The sequence below is a fragment of the Schistocerca americana genome, chromosome X (genome assembly GCF_021461395.2).
Source record: "Schistocerca americana isolate TAMUIC-IGC-003095 chromosome X, iqSchAmer2.1, whole genome shotgun sequence".
Taxonomy (NCBI): Eukaryota; Metazoa; Arthropoda; class Insecta; order Orthoptera; family Acrididae; genus Schistocerca; species Schistocerca americana.
This window is the reverse complement of record NC_060130.1, coordinates 792,749,428-792,774,592: the sequence shown is the minus strand read 5'-3', so window position 1 is coordinate 792,774,592 and position 25,165 is coordinate 792,749,428. Positions and strand designations below refer to the sequence as shown.

General features: G+C 41.9%; 1 protein-coding gene across 1 annotated transcript in view; it reads left to right on the top strand.

The window, feature by feature from the left end:
• The window catches only part of LOC124556327 (galanin receptor 2a-like), a 147,319-nt gene that overhangs the window by 102,473 nt on the left and 19,681 nt on the right, over nt 1-25,165 (top strand). The window contains exon 3 of the mRNA XM_047130298.1: nt 9,263-9,471. Within this exon, the coding sequence (XP_046986254.1) occupies nt 9,263-9,471 (209 nt within the window). The remainder of the gene's footprint in view (nt 1-9,262; nt 9,472-25,165) is intronic.

Here is a 25,165-nt window from a genome sequence, read left to right as displayed (position 1 = left end):
CATTTTTATGTAACAAGGGTTAAAATAAGTCTCCTCTGTATCCCTCCCACTGGTGTATGTGGTGCTCTAATTCTTGGTGGATCGTTCGTTGTGAGAGTACCAATATCACGAACTTCTCTGACTCACAGTTTATGTAATTTTCAGAAAAAATTGTTTTACTTCTCTTATTTAATGAGAATTTGTTTATTTACAGTTAATTTGACCAATAAATGCATAATGAATGTGACGATACAAAAAAACTGGTTGATGCGTGACGTACATTGTGAGGTGGCACATGGGATAAGACACCACACGCGTTTTGAGTAGAGAAGTTTCTGTAACGGAAGATCCTTCAAAAGTTGGTGGAAGACGATGTGTTGGAAGGTTGACATGCTTGTTGGCACTCAGTGAATAGTGTATAAAAAATTGTATGTAAGATGATTGCCTCATTATTTCTACTACACACTTACACTCCACTGACGGCACCGACGTTGCACTTGGAAGGAGATGTTTACCTACCTATATGAATATTCTCCAGTATAACTTTTCTATGGTTAGTGAAGGTTACTTCGTCAGTAAACAAGGTACACGACATCTCCAGCATTAATGAAACCTGGCAAAGTGTCAAGTAGCTGGTCGCGTATGAAACATTGTTCAAACGGATAAGAAGGTAACAAAGTCGTTGGCCGGCCGGTGTGGCCGTGCGGTTCTAAGCGCTTCAGTTTGGAACCACGTGACCGCTACGGTCGCAGGTTCGAATCCTGCCTCGGGCATGGATGTGTGTGATGTCCTTAGGTTAGTTAGGTTTAAGTAGTTCTAAGTTCTAGGGGACTGATGATCTCAGAAGTTAAGTCCCATAGTGCTCAGAGCCATTTGAACCATTTGAACAAAATCGTTTTCATGTAGCTCTTTGATGAAAAGGGATACGATACATGTGGCCGAGCTGTTCTAGGTGCTTCAGTCCGGGACCGCACTGCTGCTACGGTCGCAGGTTCGAATCCTGCCTCGGGTATGGATGTGTGTGATGTCCTTAGGTTAGTTAGGTTTAAGTAGTTCTAAGTTCTAGGGGACTGATGATCTCAGAAGTTAAGTCCCATAGTGCTCAGAGCCATTTGAACCATTTGAACAAAATCGTTTTCATGTAGCTCTTGATGAAAAGGGATACGATACATGTGGCCGAGCTGTTCTAGGTGCTTCAGTCCGGGACCGCACTGCTGCTACGGTCGCAGGTTCGAATCCTGCCTCGGGTATGGATGTGTGTGATGTCCTTAGGTTGGGTTGGGTTGTTTTGGGGAAGGAGACCAGACAGCGAGGTCATCGGTCTCATCGGATTAGGGAAGGAAGTCGGCCGTGCCCTTTCAAAGGAACCAACCCGGCATTTGCCTGGAGCGATTTAGGGAAATCACGGAAAACCTAAATCAGGATGGCCGGACGCGGGATTGAACCGTCGTCCTCCCGAATGCGAGTCCAATGTCTAACCACTGCGCCACCTCGCTCGGTGCGATGTCCTTATAGTCCAGTCAAATTGCAGATATACCTTGCAAAAGGTGGGGTAGAACAGTTTATTTTTTCAACTCGTTCATATGGTTGGAAAGATTAGAAAACCGAGTTTTGCCAACAAAATTTCGCTTGGGAAAACTTTCTGCAGTCAAAAAACTTGGAAAATTTCGGCCTTTTTTCAGATTTTTTTTCAAAATATCTCAGTTTCATTTGCTCCAATCGCTTTAACGTCTATTTTCTTTTTTAAAGAGCACACAGTTCTCTACAAATTTGATTCTTGCCATTTTTTTCTACTCCCAATATCTAAGGCGCTACAGCGCCTCAAAAAATACCAATTTTTCAAATTTTGAGCGTAGTGGCAAGATACCTTATTTTTTAACAGTATTTTTTCACTTTCTGTTTGTGTAGTATAAATACATTATACATCATGTTATATGTTGGAATTTACCACCTCACTTTCAAGTATTCAATTTCTCTGTATGCAACATGAGGACTGCTGGGCACCCAACTATTGTGATTCTTACATCACTACCTGAAGTTCACTATGGGCCACCTCAGCCCTGGTATTTGTAAAACTATAAATATAAAAATACATCATTAAGAGACTTAGATACACACACACACACACACACACACACACACACACACACACATACATACATATACACACGCACACAAAATAAATTGTCTCAGGAAATTGAACTATTATTAGCTGCAATAGGCAACCTAATTAGGTAGGTAATTATTCTTGTGTATAAAAGCCACACAGTTGACATTAAAAATAAGTAGCTTTATTACAATTAAAATGCATTGTCAGTTACTAAAAAATGTTGACAGTTCTGGGTATGTAATACTTGTAATATCGCACATTAGCGCACTTGAGACAGATATGAGCATCACTTCCAACGTTTTGATGGGCCAGGTTCCTCAGTGTCACCAGAAATACCTTGAGTTACGGATTCATGGTCTGTACCTAGAGTTGATCCCAAATTGACCTCTTCTTTAAACAGCGAGTCAGCCTCAGCAAGTTCGTTGATTTCGTCAGTGGTTTCCTCATCATCCTCCATAACATCTTCTTCACTGTCCTCATATAAAAATTTTGGCACGTTTTCACATTTGACCCCAATACATTTCTTGCAAATTGAAGAACATTTCAAACCTGCTTTTCTGCAGGAGCACGCTCCGCCACATTCAGCTTGCATGAGCATGAAACAATGTTAAGAAGTGGTTCAGGTGCTGGATCTTGGCTCATTATAACCGGTATTGGACCGTGGTCACTGTGATTCCAGCCCCATTTCTCAGGAGGCTTCCAGTTTCCCATCCAACTTTGGACTTGTTCGTAAGTCCGCAACGAATGATGTTGTGCAGCATCTTGTGTAGGTGGCAACCGTGCAAGATTCAGTTTGCTTTTTGTGGCAGACTTGGCGAATAGCTGGTACCGCAAATGGTTTAGTGTATGGGAACTGCTGATACCTCCACTATACAATGCAATAGTAACCTGTTCTGTTGCTGTTATTATTTCTTCACGGGTAGCATGTGGTTTATTGAACGTGCAAAGCGCTGAGGTTAGGTGTTCATTTTTCGCAACAATATTGCAGCACTTAATTTTTCCTTGACCAAAAAAAGCGGATGTTGTATCACATCCGCTAAAGGCGTAAGTGAACAGAATATATTCACTGTCAAACTTGTAAGCTGCAGTGGAAAACCACTTGTCCTCTGCATTTCCTCTTCCTGGCTTTAAGAGCCGGCCGAAGTGGCCGTGCGGTTAAAGGCGCTGCAGTCTGGAACCGCAAGACCGCTACGGTCGCAGGTTCGAATCCTGCCTCGGGCATGGATGTTTGTGATGTCCTTAGGTTAGTTAGATTTAACTAGTTCTAAGTTCTAGGGGACTAATGACCTCAGCAGTTGAGTCCCATAGTGCTCAGAGCCATTTGAACCATTTTTTTGGCTTTAGGAAAAATAAGTTTTCAATGCCTTGCCCCAAACTGGTCATGAGCACAACCAGGTCAACATCTTCTCCTGCAATGACAACACTTCCAAAATCTTTGGTTCTTGAAGTGACAGATGTTACAATCATTACGTCAGCATCTTCTTGTGCCTGGTGCACTTCAACGCTACACTCCAGAAATTCCTTTTTAAGATGTGTGATCAAACGCATCTTGTTTCGTTCGTTGTACAAGAACTTGTCCTGAGGGACTTGGTTCACCATCTCTGATTCAACCACAACCTCAACCGAAGAATGTTTTTTGGACCTACGAATCCTCTCAGCACTCTTTGTGCTACATTTGTCTCCCTCACATGGATACTCATCAAATACTATAGCAAATTGAGGTCCAAATTGACGTTGTAGGTAAGAAACACAACTTTGGGCTATTGACTTGAAGCAAACATTTCGAGTCCAAGTCACTTTGTGGATAAGGTACCCTCCATCAAAATTTCGTTTGGCATATGGCAGTCTTAACTGCTTGGTTAACAAGTCATCAGAATTCCCATTTCAACATAAGAAGCATTTCTCTTTGAAACTGAACTGACCTTTTTCCTGCGACCGACGTAGCACGCCTGTTGGTTCCTGAGGATGTCAAAGGTTAGCTGCTATCATTCTCTCATTAATGTACTTCTTGTAGCATGTTTCATGCACCATCACTTCACTGAGCGTTTCCAAAAAACGGGCGTGAGCAGACTCCCTGCGTTTAGCACTACAATCGTTAAGTGTGCTCAGTCCTTTCTTTTTCACATTGCATCCACCACTCACCACAGTTTTTCTCAAATGAAACACAAATTCATGTCAGACATACTCATTTTCAGCACCACAACATATACTGAATGGAAGCGACTCCAAACTATAGGACCCTTATTGTTGTGTGCTAATAGCTGTCAGCGCGCTGTGAACAATCACCAGAGATAATCGCCTTCCGCCCGCCAAAGAATAAATACGCTTTTGTCCGCTAAAGAACAATTCCTACATACTTTTTCTTATAACTGATCATTAACGTCAATCAACTGTAGAAAATTTACAGCACATGCGTGCAATCGTATTACATATTGTAACACAAATAAACTTCACGCAATCCGACGTGAATGTGTTCGTAGTTACTGAATATGATGCTGTTTGTCCTGGCCCTGCAGCAGAGTGAGATGGTAAATTCCAATGAATAACGTTACGAGTAATATGTTTATACTACACAAATAGAAACTGAAATAACAGTGTTCAAAAATTAGGTAATTTGCCACTTTGCTCGAAATTTGAAAAATTGGTATTTTTTGACGCACTGTAGCTCCTTAGATATTTGGAGTAGAAAAAAATGCTAAAAATCAAATTTGTAGAGAATTTTGTGCTCTATAAAAAAGAAAATAGACGCCAAAGCGATAGGAGCAAATGAAACTGAGATATTTTGAAAAAAACTGAAAAAGTCCGAAATTTTCGAATATTTTTGACTGCAGAAAGTTTTCCCAAAAGAAATTTTGTTGGAAAAACTTCGTTTTCTGACCTTTCCAACAATATGAACGAGTTAAAAAAATAAAATCTTCTACCCCACCTTTTGCAAGGTACAGGCTTTTTTTTCTGACCGTTTCACTGGACTATTAGGTTAGTTAGGTTTAAGTAGTTCTAAGTCTAGGGGACTGATGACCACAGATGTTAAGTCCCATAGTGCTTAGAGCTATTTGAACCACTTTTGATATGATACAGATGGAGTATTTGTCGGTGAATAATATAGTGTTCATTAGATCTAATGATGTCACTTTCTCTCGTAACAGATGAGAAGGAAATGTGTCGATCAATAGCTATGGCTGCTAGAAAATTAACTTCGCCATTTATTCCGGCCACGAGTTTATTACGAACAAGTTCGTGAACTTATTTGTACCGTGTGACACTTAAATCATGTAGGAGCTTGGTAAATTGTTGTCCTGTTGGTTGTTGTCTATGCAGTTAATATTCTCCATACGTAAGGATCATTTCGACTTTCTCAGCCGTTCTAAACACCAAAAAATCTAACTTGCTCCGTACAGTTGACTTCAGTGGTGCACTAGCACAAGACCATGGAAAATGGTTCAAATGTTCAAATGTGTGTGAAATCTTATGGGACTTAACTGCTAAGGTCATCAGTCCCTAAGCTTACACACTACTTAACCTAAATTATCCTAAGGACAAACACACACACCCATGCCCGAGGGAGGACTCGAACCACCGCCGGGACCAGCCGCACAGGAAAATGGTTCAAATGGCTCTGAGCACTATGGGACTTAACATCGGAGGTCAGCAGTCCCCTAGAACTTAGAACTACCTAAACCTAACTAACCTAAGGACACCACAAACATCCATGCCCGAGGCAGGATTGGAACCTGCGACTATAGCAGTCACGCGGTTCCGGGCTGAAGTGCCTAGAACCGTTCGACCACCGCGGCCGGCGACCATGGAAACATAAGTATCAACATGCCTACTTGATACTCTCGAGGTACGGTTCGAGTATCTTGCTAGTAGTGGTTCCAATGGCAGGGATAACACTCGTTGAGTGTAATTATCATAGCTCTTTCTTTTTTATTTGGCCTTCAGGATGAATACACTATTTAGACATCCATAATTATACTATTTAGCCTTCGACGATTACACTACTTAGCCACCAACAATTACAAAAAATTGTTTTCACAAAACATGTGAATGAACATGTGATTTTAAAATAACTGAACAATATTTCTTTACAGTATAGCAGAAAGACAAAAGGAATGACTTCTTACTTTCTAAATGCAGAAATAATAAACAAATTTTTCATTACAAAACATGTTTACAACAGGTTTGTGCAATCAGTATCCTTTGAGACACAAACAATTTCGTTGAATTAACCAGTAAAATTTTTTAAACATGACTGTGTAGTCAGCGACCATTTACAAATTAAAGCAATTACAGCTCTGAGTTGTAATTTCTTTAACTTTAACCAATAAAAAATGGTAATTACGCCTGGTCTGCAGCTCTGTGGACAGATGTTAAAATTGCTAACTGCAGTTAATCTGATCTGAAATCTAACAACTGTTTTATCATTCTTTAGTAAAGGACCAAGAATGTTTGCAGGGAACGGCACCCTAAGCTTTATCGATTCTGTGAGGAATTATTCCCCATGTTGTTCGAAGTAGGAACAAGCGAAAATTAAATATAACTCATGAACTGTTTGCTATGGAGTACCGCAGTAAGCTCTACATCGAATAAAGTCGCCTCTACTGTCAGTTTCGTCAAAAATGTGCGTTGTTGCATTTAATAAATGTACAAGTGATGTTCGTAAACGTATTTCCATCGTTTTTCGAATTACTGTGTAAGTTAACTTTCTGAGCCCCTTACTGTACTTCACTTTTTTGAAAAAAATACTTCAATTGTAGGTATCGTTTCGAAATTACTCTGTCTTGTTTTAGATGATTCATCCGGTGTGCCCTCTACCTAACCTAACCTAAAGCATTTTTCAAAGTAGCACATGGCTATCGAGTCATCTAGAATTTTGCGGTCTTTTAATATTATGCTATTCTTCAACAAATGTTTATTTGAAGGATTTCTTAACATTTCGACAGCGCGAGTAGAAGTATTATAAAAAAAAACATTGTGAGCCTTCTTTGCTAGTAAATGTTGGTGGATTACGTGTGGTGAGATGAAACTACAAGTCTGAAAGTCTTGTATTGCGTGTCATTTCTCTTATAACTACGCTAATAAAAGGAGTCATAAATACTCTGACATGTCATCATTTATTTGGTTTTGACATTCTTACAGCAGTCGTGTTTGCAGATTAAATTATAGCAATTCAGGTCTTCCTATTACACCCTCTACCACGCCTTCACTGTGGTTTGCAGAGTGTGGATGTAGATACACATTATGCAAACAGCAGTTATTCAGTTACGAGCTCAAACGTGTTTCAGCAATTTAGTACCATCCTCAGTGGATATTCTTATTACCGGTACGTTCTTATACTCCACATTGTCAGTTATTGTAAGACCATCTTTTCTTTATTTACAAGATGTAAACGGTAATTGTTTAAAACGTACCTCAGTAGTGTAGAGGAAGTCGAGACAAACAATTTGATACAGGACACTTCCGGTCTATCAAGTCGGAAAAATATCTCAAATTGGCGTGCAAAAACCATTTAAGCTACAGCCCATGCACATAGCGAGAGATTCTCAATATTCTCTCGCTCTCTTCACGCAAAGTATTAGTCCTAGAGAAAAAATTAATAGGACCTTTCCTGTAGGAGCTTTAATTTAATTTTAAACTGAGATACGTTTTCGCTGTGGCCGTACTTATCGAGTTTATCAAGAAAAACATAAAAAGTGACCTTAAAACGCCAACTCACCCTCTCACCGTTAGTCCTTTTGGAATATTGTTCACGGTACTCCATCCTACCACTGTACAAAGATTTGCGACTATGTGAATTATTTTCTATGGTTGACGTTTTTGATGTTCATTGATTGGGCTATTACGCCACCGGCTTAGTGGGCTATTTCGTTATTAATTTAAACTTTCCAGTAAGGGCAATGAAAGAAAAAAGACGTTTGTAAACGTTACGCAAAACCTAATTTCGTTTAGAATTCGATCTAATCAAACCCTTACAAGCATAACGCTTTCTTAGAAAGGTTAGACAAAACGATTTAATTGCTAATTTGAAGCTGCTAAAATTCACAAAATTGTGATATAAAATTTACACACCCGTCAGTTTAGCAATTTGTAATGGCACGTCTAAGCTCGTGGCGTAATCAAAAGGTCGAATATGGCAAATAATTTGCGTAGTCAAAGTTTTTGTACAGTGGTCCTAGACTAACTCGAAAGTAAAGGCCTTCGGTGGAAACGTGCACCAGTACAAAATTAAACCAAATCAAATTTCCTATTTTTTCTCTAGGACTAATAGTTTTCGCGAAGAGAGCAAGAGAACAATGAAAATCTCACGCGATGCCTATGTATTGTCGCTTAGGTGATCTTTGTAGACCCATTTGATGTAGTTTCCCGAACTGACAGACCACAAGCGTCCCATATCAAATTTTTCGTCTCGACTTGCCCTACACCAGGGTTTCCCAAATTGTGTTCCGCAGAACAGCAGTGCTCCACGGGAAGTGCAGAAGTGCGCCGCGAAAAACTATTAACAACTTGGAGGATTTTTGTCTCGCCATTTTGACGATACTAATTACGTTTTTTTTAATTTTATTATAATTTCTGTAGTTATGATTTCAAATTGAATTAATCACTGAATAAAACAAGTTTTTCTCGTTTTTAAAAATAAACAAGGTGTTCCATCAAAGTACCAGGATTCTCAAAGTTTGGGAACCCCTCCTCTACACCACCAAGGTACGTTACAAACAGTTATCGTTTATACCCTGTATAGATTTCTATGCCGTAGTTACGTTCATGCCACCGATCCCCGCCTGCATGCTCATCTGAAACACACGCAGAGAGACGGCACATAATTTTACTGAATCACATTCTGAACTACAAACTCCGCAGGTTCACAAAGACACATCCATGTCTGAGCTTGAAAGTGTGATTCAGTACCTCTTTTTTTTCCTGTAACAGACGAGCGTGCGCATGAGGACAGAGGACAAATGCCACGAAAATAGCTGTGGCAAGCTGTAAAATTGCAGAAAGATGGTCACGCAGTGCCTAACAGTCTGGAGAACAAGACCGTATTAAAGCACCTACCGAGGATAGCCCCAGGGTGCTGAAACATATTTGGATATAATAGACGGACCAGAGTTGTCATGATTGCCGCGCGTGTTCATTATTTGCACTGTGGTGTTTCATTTAATGGTGCTGTTGCAGGGTACTTACGCGATGCTGTACACCAACATGATAGTGAATGTGACGATACACCACTGCGCCGACACGGTGGGTGGTCTCAGCCTGGCCGTTTACCAGCTGGTGCTGCTGTTCGGGGCGCCGGGCGTGCTCATGCTCTTCTGCTACAGCTGCGTCATTGTCGAACTCTGGAAGAGCACGCGCAGCATGCAGGTCCTCACCAACAGCATCAGGTACGCATCTACTGAAATTCTTGTGTGTCCGGCTACACAACACGCACTTCTATTACTTATTTCCGCTCCTTGCCTTTTTCTTTGCCGTCAGAATTTTAATCCCCATCGTTGGTTACTTCTTAAAATCTCAGAAAAGTTGAGAGGAATTAGCAGTAAAGTGACAATTAAGAAATAACCAATGTCAGTTGCTCATGGAATGGTTGTTGGACCTACGCGCACGGGACATTCCATTTTGAAAATCGATAGGTTATTCAGTATTCTGAGATTCACAGTGTCAAGAGTGTGCCGAAAATACCAAATTTCAGGCGTTATTCTCAGCACGGACAACGCAATGACCGAGGGCTTTCACGTAATGACCGAGAGAAGAAAATTCTAAGAAATTTTTGTCTTACATCAAAGCGGTAGGTGGATCAAAACAAAATGTCCAGACACTCTGTGAGCAAAATGGTATTGAAACAGAGGATGACAGACTAAAGGCCGAAATACTAAATGTCTTTTTCCAAAGCTGTTTCACAGAGGAAGACTGCACTGTAGTTCCTTCTCTAGATTGTCGCACAGATGACAAACTGGTAGATATCGAAATAGATGACAGAGGGATAAAAAACAAAATCGCTCAAAAGAGGAAAGGCCGCTGGACCTGATGGGATACCAGTTCGATTTTACACAGAGTACGCGAAGGAACTTGCCCCCCTTCTTGCAGCGGTGTACCGTAGGTCTCTAGAAGAGCATAGCGTTCCAAAGGATTGGAAAAGGGCACAGGTCATCCCCGTTTTCAAGATGGGACGTCGAACAGATGTGTAGAACTATAGACCTATATCTCTAATGTCGATCAGTTGTGGAATTTTGGAACACGTATTATGTTCGAGTATAATGACTTTTCTGGAGACTATAAATCTACTCTGTAGGAATCAGCATGGGTTTCGAAAAAGACGATCGTGTGAAACTCAGCTCTCGCTATTCGTCCACCAGACTCAGAGTGCCATAGCCACAGGTTCCCAGGTAGATGCTGTGTTTCTTGACTTCCGCAAGGCGTTCGATACAGTTCCCCACAGTCGTTTAATGAACAAAGTACAGGGTGTTTCAAAAATGACCGGCATATTTGAAACGGCAATAAAAACTAAACGAGCAGCGATAGAAATACACCGTTTGTTGCAATATGCTTGGGACAACAGTACATTTTCAGGCAGACAAACTTTCGAAATTACAGTAGTTACAATTTTCAACAACAGATGGCGCTGCGGTCTGGGAAACTCTATAGTACGATATTTTCCACATATCCACCATGCGTAGCAATAATATGGCGTAGTCTCTGAATGAAATTACCCGAAACCTTTGACAACGTGTCTGGCGGAATGGCTTCACATGCAGATGAGATGTACTGCTTCAGCTGTTCAATTGTTTCTGGAGTCTGGCGGTACACCTGGTCTTTCAAGTGTCCCCACAGAAAGAAGTCACAGGGGTTCATGTCTGGCGAATAGGGAGGCCAATCCACGCCGCCTCCTGTATGTTTCGGATAGCCCAAAGCAATCACACGATCATCGAAATATTCATTCAGGAAATTAAAGACGTCGGCCGTGCGATGTGGCTGGGCACCATCTTGCATAAACCACGAGGTGTTCGTAGTGTCGTCTAAGGCAGTTTGTACCGCCACAAATTATGTCCAGATAGCGTGATGCAGTAATCGTTTCGGATCTGAAAAATGGGCCAATGATTCCTTTGGAAGGAATGGCGGCCCAGACCAGTACTTTTTGAGGATGCAGGGACGATGGGACTGCAACATGGGGCCTTTCGGTTCCCCATATGCCCCAGTTCTGTTTATTGACGAAGCCGTCCAGGTAAAAATAAGCTTCGTCAGTAAACCAAATGCTGCCCACATGCATATCGCCGTCATCAATCCTGTGCACTATATCGTTAGCGAATGTCTCTCGTGCAGCAATGGTAGCGGCGCTGAGGGGTTGCCGCATTTGACTTTTGTATGGATAGAGGTGTAAACTCTGGCGCATGAGACGATACATGGACGTTGGCGTCATTTGGACCGCAGCTGCAACACGGGGAACGGAAACCCGAGGCCGCTGTTGGATCACCTGCTGCACTAGCTGCGCGTTGCCCTCTGTGGTTGCCGTACACGGTCGCCCTACCTTTCCAGCACGTTCATCTGTCACATTCCCAGTCCATTGAAATTTTTCAAACAGATCCTATATTGTATCGCTTTTCGGTCCTTTGGTTACATTAAACCTCCGTTGAAAACTTCGTCTTGTTGCAACAACACTGTGTTCTAGGCGGTGGAATTCCAACACCAGAAAAATCCTCTGTTCTAAGGAATAAACCATGTTGTCTACAGCACACTTGCACGTTGTGAACAGCACACGCTTACAGCAGAAAGACGACGTACAGAATGGCGCACCCACAGACTGCGTTGTCTTCTATATCTTTCACATCACTTGCAGCGCCATCTGTTGTTGAAAATTGTAACTACTGTAATTTCGAAAGTTTGTCTGCCTGAAAATGTACTGTTGTCCCAAGCATATTGCAACAAACGGTGTATTTCTATCGCTGCTCGTTTAGTTTTTATTGCCATTTCAAATATACCGGTCATTTTTGAAACACCCTGTAAGAGCATATGGACTGTCAGACGAATTGTGTGATTGGATTGAAGAGTTCCTAGATAACAGAACGCAGCATGTCATTCTCAATGGAGAGAAGTCTTCCGAAGTAAGAGTGATTTCAGGTGTGCCGCAGGGGAGTGTCATAGGACCGTTGCTATTCACAATAAACATAAATGACCTTGTGGATAACATCGGAAGTTCACTGAGGCTTTTTGCGGATGATGCTGTAGTATATCTGGAGGTTGTAACAATGGAAAATTGTACTGAAGTGCAGGAGGATCTGCAAAGAATTGACGCATGATGCAGGGAATGGCAATTGAATCTCAATGTAGACAAGTGTAATGTGGTGCGAATACATAGAAAGAAAGATCCTTTATCATTTAGCTACAATATAGCAGTTCAGCAACTGGAAGCAGTTAATTCCATAAATTATCTGGGAGTAGGCATTAGGAGTGATTTAAAATGGAATGATCATATAAAGTTGATCGTCGGTAAAGCAGATGCCAGACTGAGATTCACTGGAAGAATTCTAAGGAAATGCAGTCCGAAAACAAAGGAAGTAGGTTACAGTACACTTGTTCGCCCACTGCTTCAATATTGCTCAGCAGTGTGGGATCCGTACCAGATAGGGTTGATAGAAGAGATAGAGAAGATCCAACGGAGAGCAGCGCGCTTCGTTACAGGATCATTTAGTAATCGCGAAAGCGTTACGGAGATGATAGATAAACTCCAGTGGAAGACTCTGCAGGAGAGACGCTCAGTAGCTCGGTACGGGCTTTTGTTGGTTTCGAGAACATACCTTCACCGAGGAGTCAAGCACATTGCTCCCTCTTACGTGTATCTCGCGAAAAGACCATGAGGATAAAATCAGAGAGATTAGAGCCCACACAGAGGCATACCGACAATCTTTCTTTCCACGAACAATACGAGACTGGAATAGAAGGGAGAACCGATAGAGGTACTCAAAGTACCCTCCGCCACACACGGTCAGGTGGCTTGCGGAGTATGGGTGTAGATGTAGATGTAGAGCAGCGGCGTTTGCGTAGAGTTGTCTGTGGTAACAAACAAGCAACGCTGCGTGAAATAACCGCAAAAATCAAATTGGGACGTACGACAAACGTACCCGTAGTTCAGTGCGGCGACATATGCCGTTAACTGGCTATTGCAGGAGACGACCGACGCGGGTGTCTCTGCTAACAGCACGACATTGCCTGCAGCCGTCTCCTGGGCTGGTAATGGAATGAGTGTTTGGCGTCATGGGCCGGGAGGCCTCTTACGGGGCAGGTCCGGCCGCCTTGGTGCAGGTCTTATTACATTCGACTCCACATTGGGCGACCTGCACGCCGGATGAGGATGAAATGATGATGAAGATAACACAACACCCAGTCCCGGAGTGGAGAAAATCCCCGACCCAGCCGTCAATCGAACCCGGGTCCCTTAGGACGGCAGTCTGTCACGCTGATCATTCAGCTATTGGTGCGGACTCCTGGGCTGGTGACCATATCGTTTGGAGAAAACCATGACCTGGTCAGATGTGTCCCGAGTTCAGTTGGTAAGAGCTGATGGTAGGGTTCGGGAGTGGCGCAGACCCCTCGAAGCTATTGACCCAAATTGTGAACAAGGCACTGTGCAAGCTGGTTGTGGATCCACAATGGTATGGGCTGTGTTGCATAGAATGGAGTGAGCCCCGAACCGATCACTGACTAGAAATGGTTCTGTTCGGAGCATTTGCAGCCATTCATGGACTAAATATTCCAAAACAACGATGGAATTTTTATGGGTTACAATGCGCCATGTCACCGGATAATGACTGTTCGCGACTGGTTTGAGGAACATTCTGGACAATGCGAGCGAACGATTTAGCCACCCAGATCGTAGCAAGCAATATGAAATTAATTTAAGGCTGTTGTAATACAATGCAGTGAGTCAATGACATTCAAAACATTTAGTAAACGTTTGTGAACATGTCTCCTACTGCGTAATGCATTTAAAGATAAGTAATGTTGCTGTTACCAATCAATTAATCGTTCACTCTCACACACAACTGCAAGAACACTTCGTCAGGCAATTGCAGTGTTACAGTTTTAGGATTTCTGAGGGCAGCAACAATCCGAAGATTAGATTAGCTTAGATTAATTATACATTCCATAGACCCATAAAAGAGGGAATCCTCCTGGGTGTGTAACATGTCAGATAAACACATTACAAAAATGTAATTAGAAAAACTTGAGTTTCATTAATTTTAATGATCCTCAGTCAATAAACAGTAAAATTACGTACATTAATTAAATTTCAACTTCTAATATTTACAGGTTTAATACTTGCATCTGCTTTCATTAAATTCATCATTCAGACATTTGCTAGTTTCTTGGCTATTACAACCAAGTATTGTCAAAAATTAAAGTAAATTATTCATTTCAGTGATCCTCAGTTAAGAACAGTCAGATTATGGACAAGATTTAAAATTAAACTTCCACTATTTACAGACTTAAGACTTACATCTGCTTTCCATACATCCATCATTCACACAGTAGGTAGTTACTTGACTGTTACAACCAAGTATTGTCAAAAATTAAAGTATAATAAAATTTCATTAAAATGGTCTACTGCACTTGTTGAGAAACTCATGGATGGAATAGGAGTTGCCCACCAAAAATTCTTTCACATTATGTTTAAATTGTGCCTTGTTTGAAACTAAACTCTTAATGGTTGCTAGTAACTTATTGAAAATATGCGTTGCTGAATACTGGACTCCTTTCTGGGCAAGAGTAAGTAATTTTAAATCTTTATGTACATTGTTCTTATTGCTAGTATTGATACTGCTTACTAAGCAGTTAGTTGGAAAAAGAGATGTATTATTTACAACAAACTTCATTAAGGAATAAATATACTGAGAAGCTGTGGTTAATATGCCCAATTCTTTGAATAGGTTTCGACATGATGTTCTTGCATTTACACTACTCATTACTCTTATTACACGCTTCTGTACTCTAAAAATTTTTTCTCTGTTTGTGGAGTTACCCCAAAATTTGATACCATATGACATAATGGAGTGAAAATAAGGAAAATATGCCAGTTTTTTTATATTTATATCCCCTATGTCTGACATCATTCGCATTGCATACACAGACTTGTTTAGGCGCTTTAGCAGTTCGTTAGTATGTTGCTCCCAACTGAATTTATTATCAAGTTGTAATCCCAAGAATTTTACACTCTCAACTTCTCCTATTTCCATGTCATCATATTTTATACACACACCAGAAGGAAATCTCTTGGAAGTTCTGAACTGCACATAGTAGGTCTTTTCAAAGTTTAATGACAGTGAATTGGTTATGAACCACTTATTAACGTCAGTAAAAATTTGATTAGCTGCCCTTTCTAAATTTATATTTGATTTACTATTTATTGCAACGTTTGTATCATCTGCAAATAAGACAAACTTGGCATCTGGTAATGTAACAGATGCAGGTCATTAATATACACAAGAAACAGTAGTGGATGTAGTATGGAGAGAAATGGAGAGAAACAGAGAACAGACACGAAGTGTTCCGAATGGTGGCAACTTTTAACGACCAGCAGCTATTTCGGGGCCGGTGGCCAACTTACCTTGCCCTAACTATAGATAGTGCCAAATAAGTTGACATTCAGCGCGGTGGCTGATGGAGCGACAATGAATGAGAAAAGCCTTTACGATCGCTCCCATCAGCCACCGCGCCGAGAGTCAACTTAGTCTGCGTGTATAGTACTGTGGGCTCGTAACATACTAACTTATGTAGGTTATCAATTGACAATAACATCCCCACATATGCGGTCCTAGGTGCCGCCCCACAACACCAGTATTGGCTCATGACCAAAAACTTTGACGACCACTGCTGCAGAGACATTGGTATGACCTCTACTTTGGCGAGGTAAAGTGGAGTGCTGAGGATTCCTGGAAGCCGTCATAAGTGTTGTCATGAAAACATCATTAGTAAAACATTCATTTATTGTTCATCAACTTCAAAATCGTGATGATACTCAGAGAAGAACATAAGCTGTACACAGTCTGCGAGGGGGCACGGCAGTCAGCGGGAAGGCTGGCAGTATGCAGCATCGTGCGACCGGTGGTGATGACGGCAGCGATTCTGGAAGGAAACTGACCGCGGCAGCGGGCGGCGGCTCGCAGTGCAGACAAGAGACTTCCTTCCAGCACAGGAAGGGCGCGTGGAATCACGCCGTGGATCCAGAATGGATACGATGGCTCACGGCAGCAACAGTGTCTGCCCACACGAGCAGAGTAAAGCCGTCGGCACACGGACCATGCTGTCGAACGTTAACGTTGAGCGTGCCAGGTTCAACGTGCTGCTGAACGCTCAGGAACGATGCGACTTGCGCATAAGGTACTTGGGCCCCAACGTGGTATACGCGATCGCAACGCACTCCAGCGGTAGTTGAGGGTTGTTTCTAGTTCGCAAATCACACTGTTTACTCAACGGACTCGCGTAAAATTCCCACGTTAGCTCTATTAAAACGCACGTTTCCTCTATCGTCCACGAAAAGGAAAGTGCCATGTCCAATCAATAAGCACACAGGCTTATAAAAGATCCATTACAAACAGTGCGGTACAAATTTGGAATACTTCTCCGCATAAGATAAACATTATTTCATCATTCCCACATTTTCGTGAAACCCCACGGTCAGTCTTACTTGATCACTATTCCTACACAGCAGCAGAATCTTTGCAACATGTGAATTAAGAAGCGTAAAAGAAAAAAGGCGCAAAATATCTTTACACAGGTAGCTCAAGCTGTCCTGTTGATTAAGCCAATCGAACAAAGTCACCCCTCAAAATAAGGTGAATTTATATTTACATAACATCAAATATTATAGTATATACTTATATTAAACTAATAATAAAGTATCAGAACCTAATAAAAACGCGAATGTTTGGAAAAAAAGTTCGGAAGTGTCCATACGCGAACCAGGGCCCTATTAAACAATTCATCAGCAGAGAGTGACGCTACTTATTATGCTAATCCAACAACACACCTGTTAAATCTAATCACATTCTCTTACGGCGTGCTGAAAACCTTAATCGTAGATATGTTACTAATTGAAATTTAATTATAACAAATTGTACCAAGAACAATGCGTTTTCGATGGATCTTCCGTGTGTCGCTGCCTTCAAATAGCCTACTCTCATAATACGCAAGTTATAATCATTCTTTTGCTACGAATATGATGTTTCTCATTATTTTATTGCAACGAATCACATAGTTAACGAGTTTTCCAGTGCTTCTCAATTTACTGGTGCTCAGAAACGGCATATATACATATAGGCTTGAAATAAATGCCAATATGGCGCCTCACAACTCTGTACTGAAGGGAGACGGCGTGCGTGTGACGTAGGTGGCGTTGTGCCATCTCATTGGTCAACGCTCAGACGCTCGCTCAGAATATCTGACATGCCAGATACTGCTCTGCACGATCGGAAAGACTCCCGAACGTGCTGTTCCACGCTATGACGTCAGAAACTCAGCACTCTCAACACTCAACGTTCGGATGCACGAGTCTGTGTGCCGACAGCTTAAGCCGTCGGCACACGGACCGTGCTGTCGAACATTAACGTTGAGCGTGCCAAGTTCAACGTGCTGCTGAACGCTCAGGAACGATGCGACTTGTGCATACGGTACGTGGGCCCCAACGTGGTATACGCAATCGCAACGCACTCCAGGGGCAGTTGGGGGATATTTCTAATTCGTAAATCACACTGTTTGCTCAACCGGCCCGCGTAAAATTCCCACGTTAGCTCTATTAAAAGGCACATTTCCTCCATTGTCCACGAAAAGGAAAGTACCATGTCGAATCAATAAGGACACAGGCTTATATAAGTTCCATTACAAACAGTGCAGTACAAATCTGGAATACTTCTCCGCATAAGAATAATAAATAATGTTTATTATTTCATCATTACCACATTTTAGTAAAACCCCAAGGTCAGTCTTACTTTATCACTTTTACTACCCAGTAGCAGAAGCTGTGCAACATGTGAATTACGAAACGTAAAAGAAAAAGGAGCAAGATATCTTTATACAGGTAGCGCAAGCTGTCTAGTAGATTACGCCAATCGAACAAAGTTACCCCTCAAAAAAACGGTGAACTTATATTTACATAACATCAAATATTATAGTATATACTTATATTAAAATAATAATAAAGTATCAGAACCTAATAAAAACGCGAATGTTAGGATAAAAATTTAGATGGGACAAGACGCAAACCACTGCCACAACAAACAACGCACTTCAAGACAAGGATTCTTCTCATTACGCTATGCCAACAACACAGCCTCTCCATCTAATCATAGTATGTTACCCTTGCTGAAAACCATAATCGTAGATATGTTACTAATTGAAATTTAATTATAACAAATTGTACCAAGAACAAAGCGTTTTGGGTGGATCTTCAGTGTGTTGCTGCCTTCAAATAGCCTACTCTCATAATACACAAGTTACAATCATTCTTTTGCCACGAATATGATGTTTCTCATTATTTTCTTGGAACGAATCACAGAGTTAACAACGGGTTTTCCAGTGATTCTCAATTTGCTGGTGCTCAGAAACGGAATATGTAAATATAGGCTCGAAATGAATGCCAATATGGCGCCTCACAACTCTGTAATGAAGAGAGACGGCGTGCGTGTGACGTCGGTAGCGTTGTGCCATCTCCTTGGTCAACGCTCAGACGCTCGCTCAAAATATCTGACATGCCAGATATTGCTCTGCACGTTCGGAAAGACTCCCGAACGTGCTATTCCACGCTATGGCATCAGAAACTCGGCACGCTCAACGCTCAACGTTCGGATGCACGGTCCATGTGCCGACGGCTTTAAGGAGTTTTCCCGTACAGGCGATGGTGCCTGCACAGCCCCTGGCTTGAACAGTAGGCCGCCTGCTGGGTACGAGTCCGGCAGCGGTTAAGGTAGGCCCCCAGGTGGCACTATGGTTGGAGGGCGTTAAGTCCACAGCACTGGACTTAACGTGAACAGTAGTCCCGCAGCTAGCAGTGGCAGAGTCCAGAGGAGATGACCTCTTGCTCCTTGTAGACTCGCGAACTGTCATAGAACCTCCTCAGAGCTAGTGGCTGGTAGACTGAAATACCTCTGGCTACAAATGACGATTACTTATACAGGCTTGGGCCATCCTTGTTTAGCTAAAGCATCGATTTCTATCACGTAAGTCATAACAGGACTGTGGCTCGGATGTAAAGCAGTCTAACTCATCCAGTGGCTTCTCTTTTTCGCTGCATTGACAATGTCATGACCCTGGTCCCTCTGCCGTGCTGGGTTATGAAGTAACTGCTCTGTGACTCAGGGGCAGTACTTATCATATCAGCAAGTTGCCCCTGATGTAACTTCACCTGGCCAGCCCGTAGCTTCTTGTATTAGCCATGGCAGGTGTCTCAATTTTACTTACTCATACCCAGGAAATACCTAAGAACGTAGCACAAGCTCCTACGGATATTATGAAAATTTTCTTGCCAGTGCTACCAACTAAGTGCCCGTTTAATTGGTAACAACTTCAAAATAGAAGCCCAGAGAACGGTTCCTAACTAAATATTGACTACAACAGTTCAGTATATCTCACTGAAGATACAGCACACAGTACCTAGCCGTGCCTTCAAATGCAAGATCATGGATAGTTCACTGGGAGGCCAAATCTGCTAAAAAACAAATCGTGGATCAAGACTAGGCGACTGTGATTTCTAAACGAGATCTCTTATATCCATCACCTGAGTGGCCGGGTACATTACTCGAGTTCCAGCATATTTTCGCAGCTTTCCACGGAGAGAGGATTTTGAAGTACAAATAGGTTATGGAAATACTCATACAGTCACACTTTGACAAAATTAACAAAAGCCATTTCCTTGTATGTGAAACCGAGGACTTTGATTGGGATCAGGTGTCTAAACATGAATGCTAAATGGGTGGCTATTAAGAAGAATGTAGCAAGAAGAAACCTGCTCGGAGCTAAGTCTCTTTTAGCATTCACAGATTCAACCTATTGCGCTAACATCGTTTAAACCAAACGATTTTTTTCGTTGTGTATCTGATGTGACCCCCCCCCCCCCCCCTTAAACCATAGACCTTGCCGTTGGTGGGGAGGCTTGTGTGCCTCAGCGATACAGATAGCCGTACCGTAGGTGCTACCACAACGGAGAGGTATTTGTTGAGAGGCCAGACAAACGTATGGTTCCTGAAGAGGGGCAGCAGCCTTTTCAGTAGTTGCAGGGGCAACAGTCTGGATGATTGAATGATCTGGCCTTGGAACACTAACCAAAACGGCCTTGCTGGTAATGCGAATGGCTGAAAGTAAGGGGAAACTACGGCCGTAATTTTTCCCGAGGGCATGCAGCTTTACTGTATGGATAAATGACGATGGCGTCCTCTCGGGTAAAATATTCCGGAGATAAAATAGTCCCCCTTTCGGACCTCCGGGCAGGGACTACTCGGGAGGATGTTGTTATCAGGAGAAAGAAAACTGGCGTTCTACGGATCGGAGCGTGGAATGTCAGATCCCTTAATCGGGCAGGTAGGTTAGAAAATTTAAAAAGCGAAATGGATAGGTTAAAGTTAGATATAGTGGGAATTAGTGAAGTTCGGTGGCAGGAGGAACAAGACTTTTGATCAGGTGAATACAGGGTTATAAAAACAAAATCAAATAGGGGTAATGCAGGAGTAAGTTTAATAATGAATAAAACAATAGGAACGCAGGTAAGCTACTACAAAAAGCATAGTGAATGCATTATTGTGGCCAAGATAGACATGAAGCCCACGCCTACTACAGTAGTACAAGTTTATATGCCAACTAGCTCTGTAGATGAGTATTTAGAGGGTCATACAAGGGCGATGTACTTGAGGGCAATGTTATAGAAATGGAAGAGGATGTAGATGAAGATGACATGGGAGATACGATACTGTGTGAAGAGTTTGATAGAGCACTGAAAGACCTAAGTCGAAACAAGGCCCCAGGAATAGACAACATTCCATTAGAACTACTGACAGCCTTGGGAGATCCAGTCCTGACAAGACTCTACCAACTGGTGAGCAAAATGTATGAGACAGGCGAAATACCCTCAGACTTTAAGAAGAATATAATAATTCCAATCCCAAAAAAAGCAGGCGTTGACAGATGTGAAAATTACCGAACTAACAGTTTAATAAGTCACAGATGCAAAATACTAACGCGAATTCTTTACAGACGAAAGGAAAAACTGGTAGAAGCAGACCTCGGGGAAGATCAGTTTGGATTCCGTGGAAATGTTGGAACGCGTGAGGCAATACTGACCCTACGACTTATTTTAGAAGCTAGATTAAGAAAAGACAAACCTACGTTTCTAGCATTTGTAGACTTAGAGAAAGCTTTTGAGAATGTTGACTAGAATACTCTCTTTGAAATGCTGAAGGTGGCAGGGGTAAAATATAGGGAGCGAAAGGCTATTTGCCCGCATCTCGTGGTCGTGCGGTAGCGTTCTCGCTTCCCACGCCCGGGTTCCCGGGTTCGATTCCCGGGGGTCAGGGATTTTCTCTGCCTCGTGATGGCTGGGTGTTGTGTGCTGTCCTTAGGTTAGTTAGGTTTAAGTAGTTCTAAGTTCTAGGGGACTGATGACCATAGCTGTTAAGTCCCATAGTGCTCAGAGCCATTTGAACCATTTTTGAAAGGCTATTTACAATTTGTACAGAAACCAGATGGCAGTTATAAGAGTCAAGGGACATGAAAGGGAAGCAGTGGTTGGGAAGGGAGTGAGACAGGGTTGTAGCCTCTCCCCAATGTTGTTCAATATGTATATTGAGCAAGCAGTGAAGGAAACAAAAGAAAAATTCGGAGTAGGTATTAAAATCCATGGAGAAGAAATAAAAACTTTAAGGTTCGCCGATGACATTGTAATTCTGTCAGAGACAGCAAAGGACTTGGAAGAGCAGTTGAACGGAATGGACAGTGTCTTGAAAGGAGGATATAAGATGAACATCAACAAAAGCAAAACAAGGATAATGGAATGTAGTCGAATTAAGTCGAGTGATGCTGAGGGAATCAGATTAGGAAATGAGACACTTGAAGTAGTAAATGAGTATTGCTATTTGGGGAGCAAAATAACTGATGATGGTCGAAGTAGAGGGGATATAAAATGTAGACTGGCAATGGCAAGGAAAGCATTTCTGACGAAGAGAAATTTGTTAACATTGAGTATAGATTTAAGTGTCAGGAAGTCTTTTCTGAAAGTATTTGTATGGAGTGTAACCATGTATGGAAGTGAAACATGGATGATAAATAGTTCATACAAGAAGAGAATAGAAGCTTTCGAAATGCGGTGCTACAGAAGAATGCTGAAGATTAGATGGGTAGACCACATAACTAATGAGGAGGTACTGAATAGGATTGTGGAGAAGAGGAGTTTGTGGCACAACTTGATTAGAAGAAGGGATCGGTTGGTAGGACATGTTCTGAGGCACCAAGTGATCACCAATTTAGTATTGGAGGGGAGCGTGGAGGGTAAAAATCGTAGAGGGAGACCAAGAGATGAATACATTAAGCAGATTCAGAAGGATGTAGGCTGCAGTACGTACAGGGAGATGAAGAAGCTTGCACAGGATAGAGTAGCATGGAGAGCTGCATCAAGCCAGTCTCAGGACTGAAGCCCACAACAACAAAAACAACAATCTGATGTGAAACATTACTATGGTGAAAATGGTGTTTATGATATGCTGATAATTATTTTAATCGATAAACATACGCAACTACGTGGAACTGCAAAACTGTCTGTGAACGTTCTCATAATTCGTACAGTCATATTCTATTTTTTAATCATATTAGTGTGAAGCGCTTTCAGCTTGACTAATTCGAAGAGTAGTTGTTTTAAAACTATCAGAGTTAAAAAGTAGAACTATTAATGGTCAGTGCGAGAAATAATCAAGGAACAAAACCATGCTTACTACTTAGCACTACAGTGCTTTCTTCCCAGTGACGCCAAGAGGTGCTGACCGTTGGCAGCATTCACAGCGGGCAATGCTGTACACTACTAGATGCACAAGCTAGTCAATTTGTCCTTGTACTTCAGCTCCCCTAATAACAATTTACTTGGCCTTTTCAGTTTTTTCTTCCCATGTCAGGTCCTTGTCAGGACCTGACGGATTCTGTGCCAAAGGTCAATTACTGTACTTGTTTTTTTAGACTGTTGTGCGGATTTTCCTCAGTTTCCAAGATAAATTTTGTTCACCAATGAAGTACATTTCAACAGAGACTGTGTTTTGAATACTTGAAATAGCCACATTTGGGATCAAGAAAACCCCAAAGCCACATGTACACAAAGATTTCAACACTCCTTTGGCATCAGTACCTGGGCAAGTATCTATGATGGTCATGTGATTGGGCCATACATCCTTCCACCCCACCTAATGGGTGCCAGGTACTTGATGTTCCTGCAGCAGGTGCTGGTGGAGTTTTTGGAAGATGTGCCATTGGAGATTCAGAACAAGTTGTGGTTCCAGCATGATGGTGTGGCAGTATATTTTACAGTTCTCGTCCAAAATCATTTGAACATAATCTACAGAGATAGGTGGATCAGTCGAGGTGGACCACAAGCTTGGCCACCAAGATTCCCCGATTTAATCCTTTGGACATTTTCTTGTGGGGCCACATGAAGATTCTTGTTTATGAGACCCCTGTCCAGTCAGAGGAAGATCTGATTGTATGGATCATGGGTGCAGCAGATGTCATTATCCATACATCACACATTTTGGACAGAGTTTGTGCAAACTTGCTGTGCAGATAAACTGTGTGCACTGAACATGGTGGCCGGCTGGAGTGGCCGAGAGGTTCTAGGCACTTCAGTCTGGAACCGCGAGACCACTACGGTCGCAGGTTTGAATCCTGCCTCGGGCATGGCTGTGTGTGATGTCGCTAGATTAGTTAGGTTTAAGTAGTTCTAAGTTCTAGGGGACTAATGACCTCAGGTGTTAAGTCCCATAGTGCTCAGAGCCATTTGAACCATTTGAACATGGTGGTCATCATATCAAACAGCTGTTGCAACACTGCAATTAATAGGGGTGAAATCTGTTTGTGTTGTTTCCTCGTAAAATGGAAACAAATGTTTCTGGACATGGGTTCCTATGAAAAACTTGATAAGTTCCCTCTAAAACCTCTAGAAGTGCGTAATGCGAATTGTGAAACCCGCTCTATCTGTTGGGTCTACTCTATATTGCTTCAACACATTGGTCCATGCCTTTCTAGTGAACTGACTCCCATTGTCACTTATTATTATGTACTTTGGTAGGCATGAATTATGAAAATAGACTTTGGCCAACTTTTCTTCCAACTTCACCTCCTGTTGCTTTCCTCAAAGTATTGAGAGACTAACTCAATTGCCACAAATACATATGTCATTGCACCACTAGATTTCGGGAGTGGGCCCAGGAGATCTACCGCAATTGCTTCCTTGGGTTCCTTTGGCAGTACTACATGCACAAACCCTTTGTGCTGTACTGTAACAGTCTTCGTTTTCTGACATGTCTCATAATTCTTCAACAGTTTCTTTATCCATCTTGTCATGTCAAAAAACTAGCAATCTTGCCGTGATTTTTCCATATATTTCCTGAGACCAAAATGTCCACAGCTGAGATTGGTATACCATATTATGAACGTTATACTTTGTTCCAAAATGCACACCCTCCATTCCTCCTCATTTACATTGTTTCTATGGCATAACACTCCATCATGCAAGAGGTAATATGCCATGATCTTGTCTTCCCCAGTGCTATTCTACTTACTTTTAAGTAGCACTAACTTTTCACCCTCGTTTTGCTCTCTTAGATGTTCCTTACTACTCTGCACGCTGCCCCTTCCTGTATAACCCCTTTTATCAGATAAATCTTGCTTTTTGTTGGCAAAGGAGGTGCAAAATATTCTTCTAATCCTATATGCATTTGAGATAGCGCATCTGGCACTGTCTGTGAAGTTCTTGGTATGCATTGAATATCGAAATTAGATTCTCATGGAGCAAGCATCCATCACATTAATCTGTTATGCCACAGTCTGCATGTTAACATAGATGAC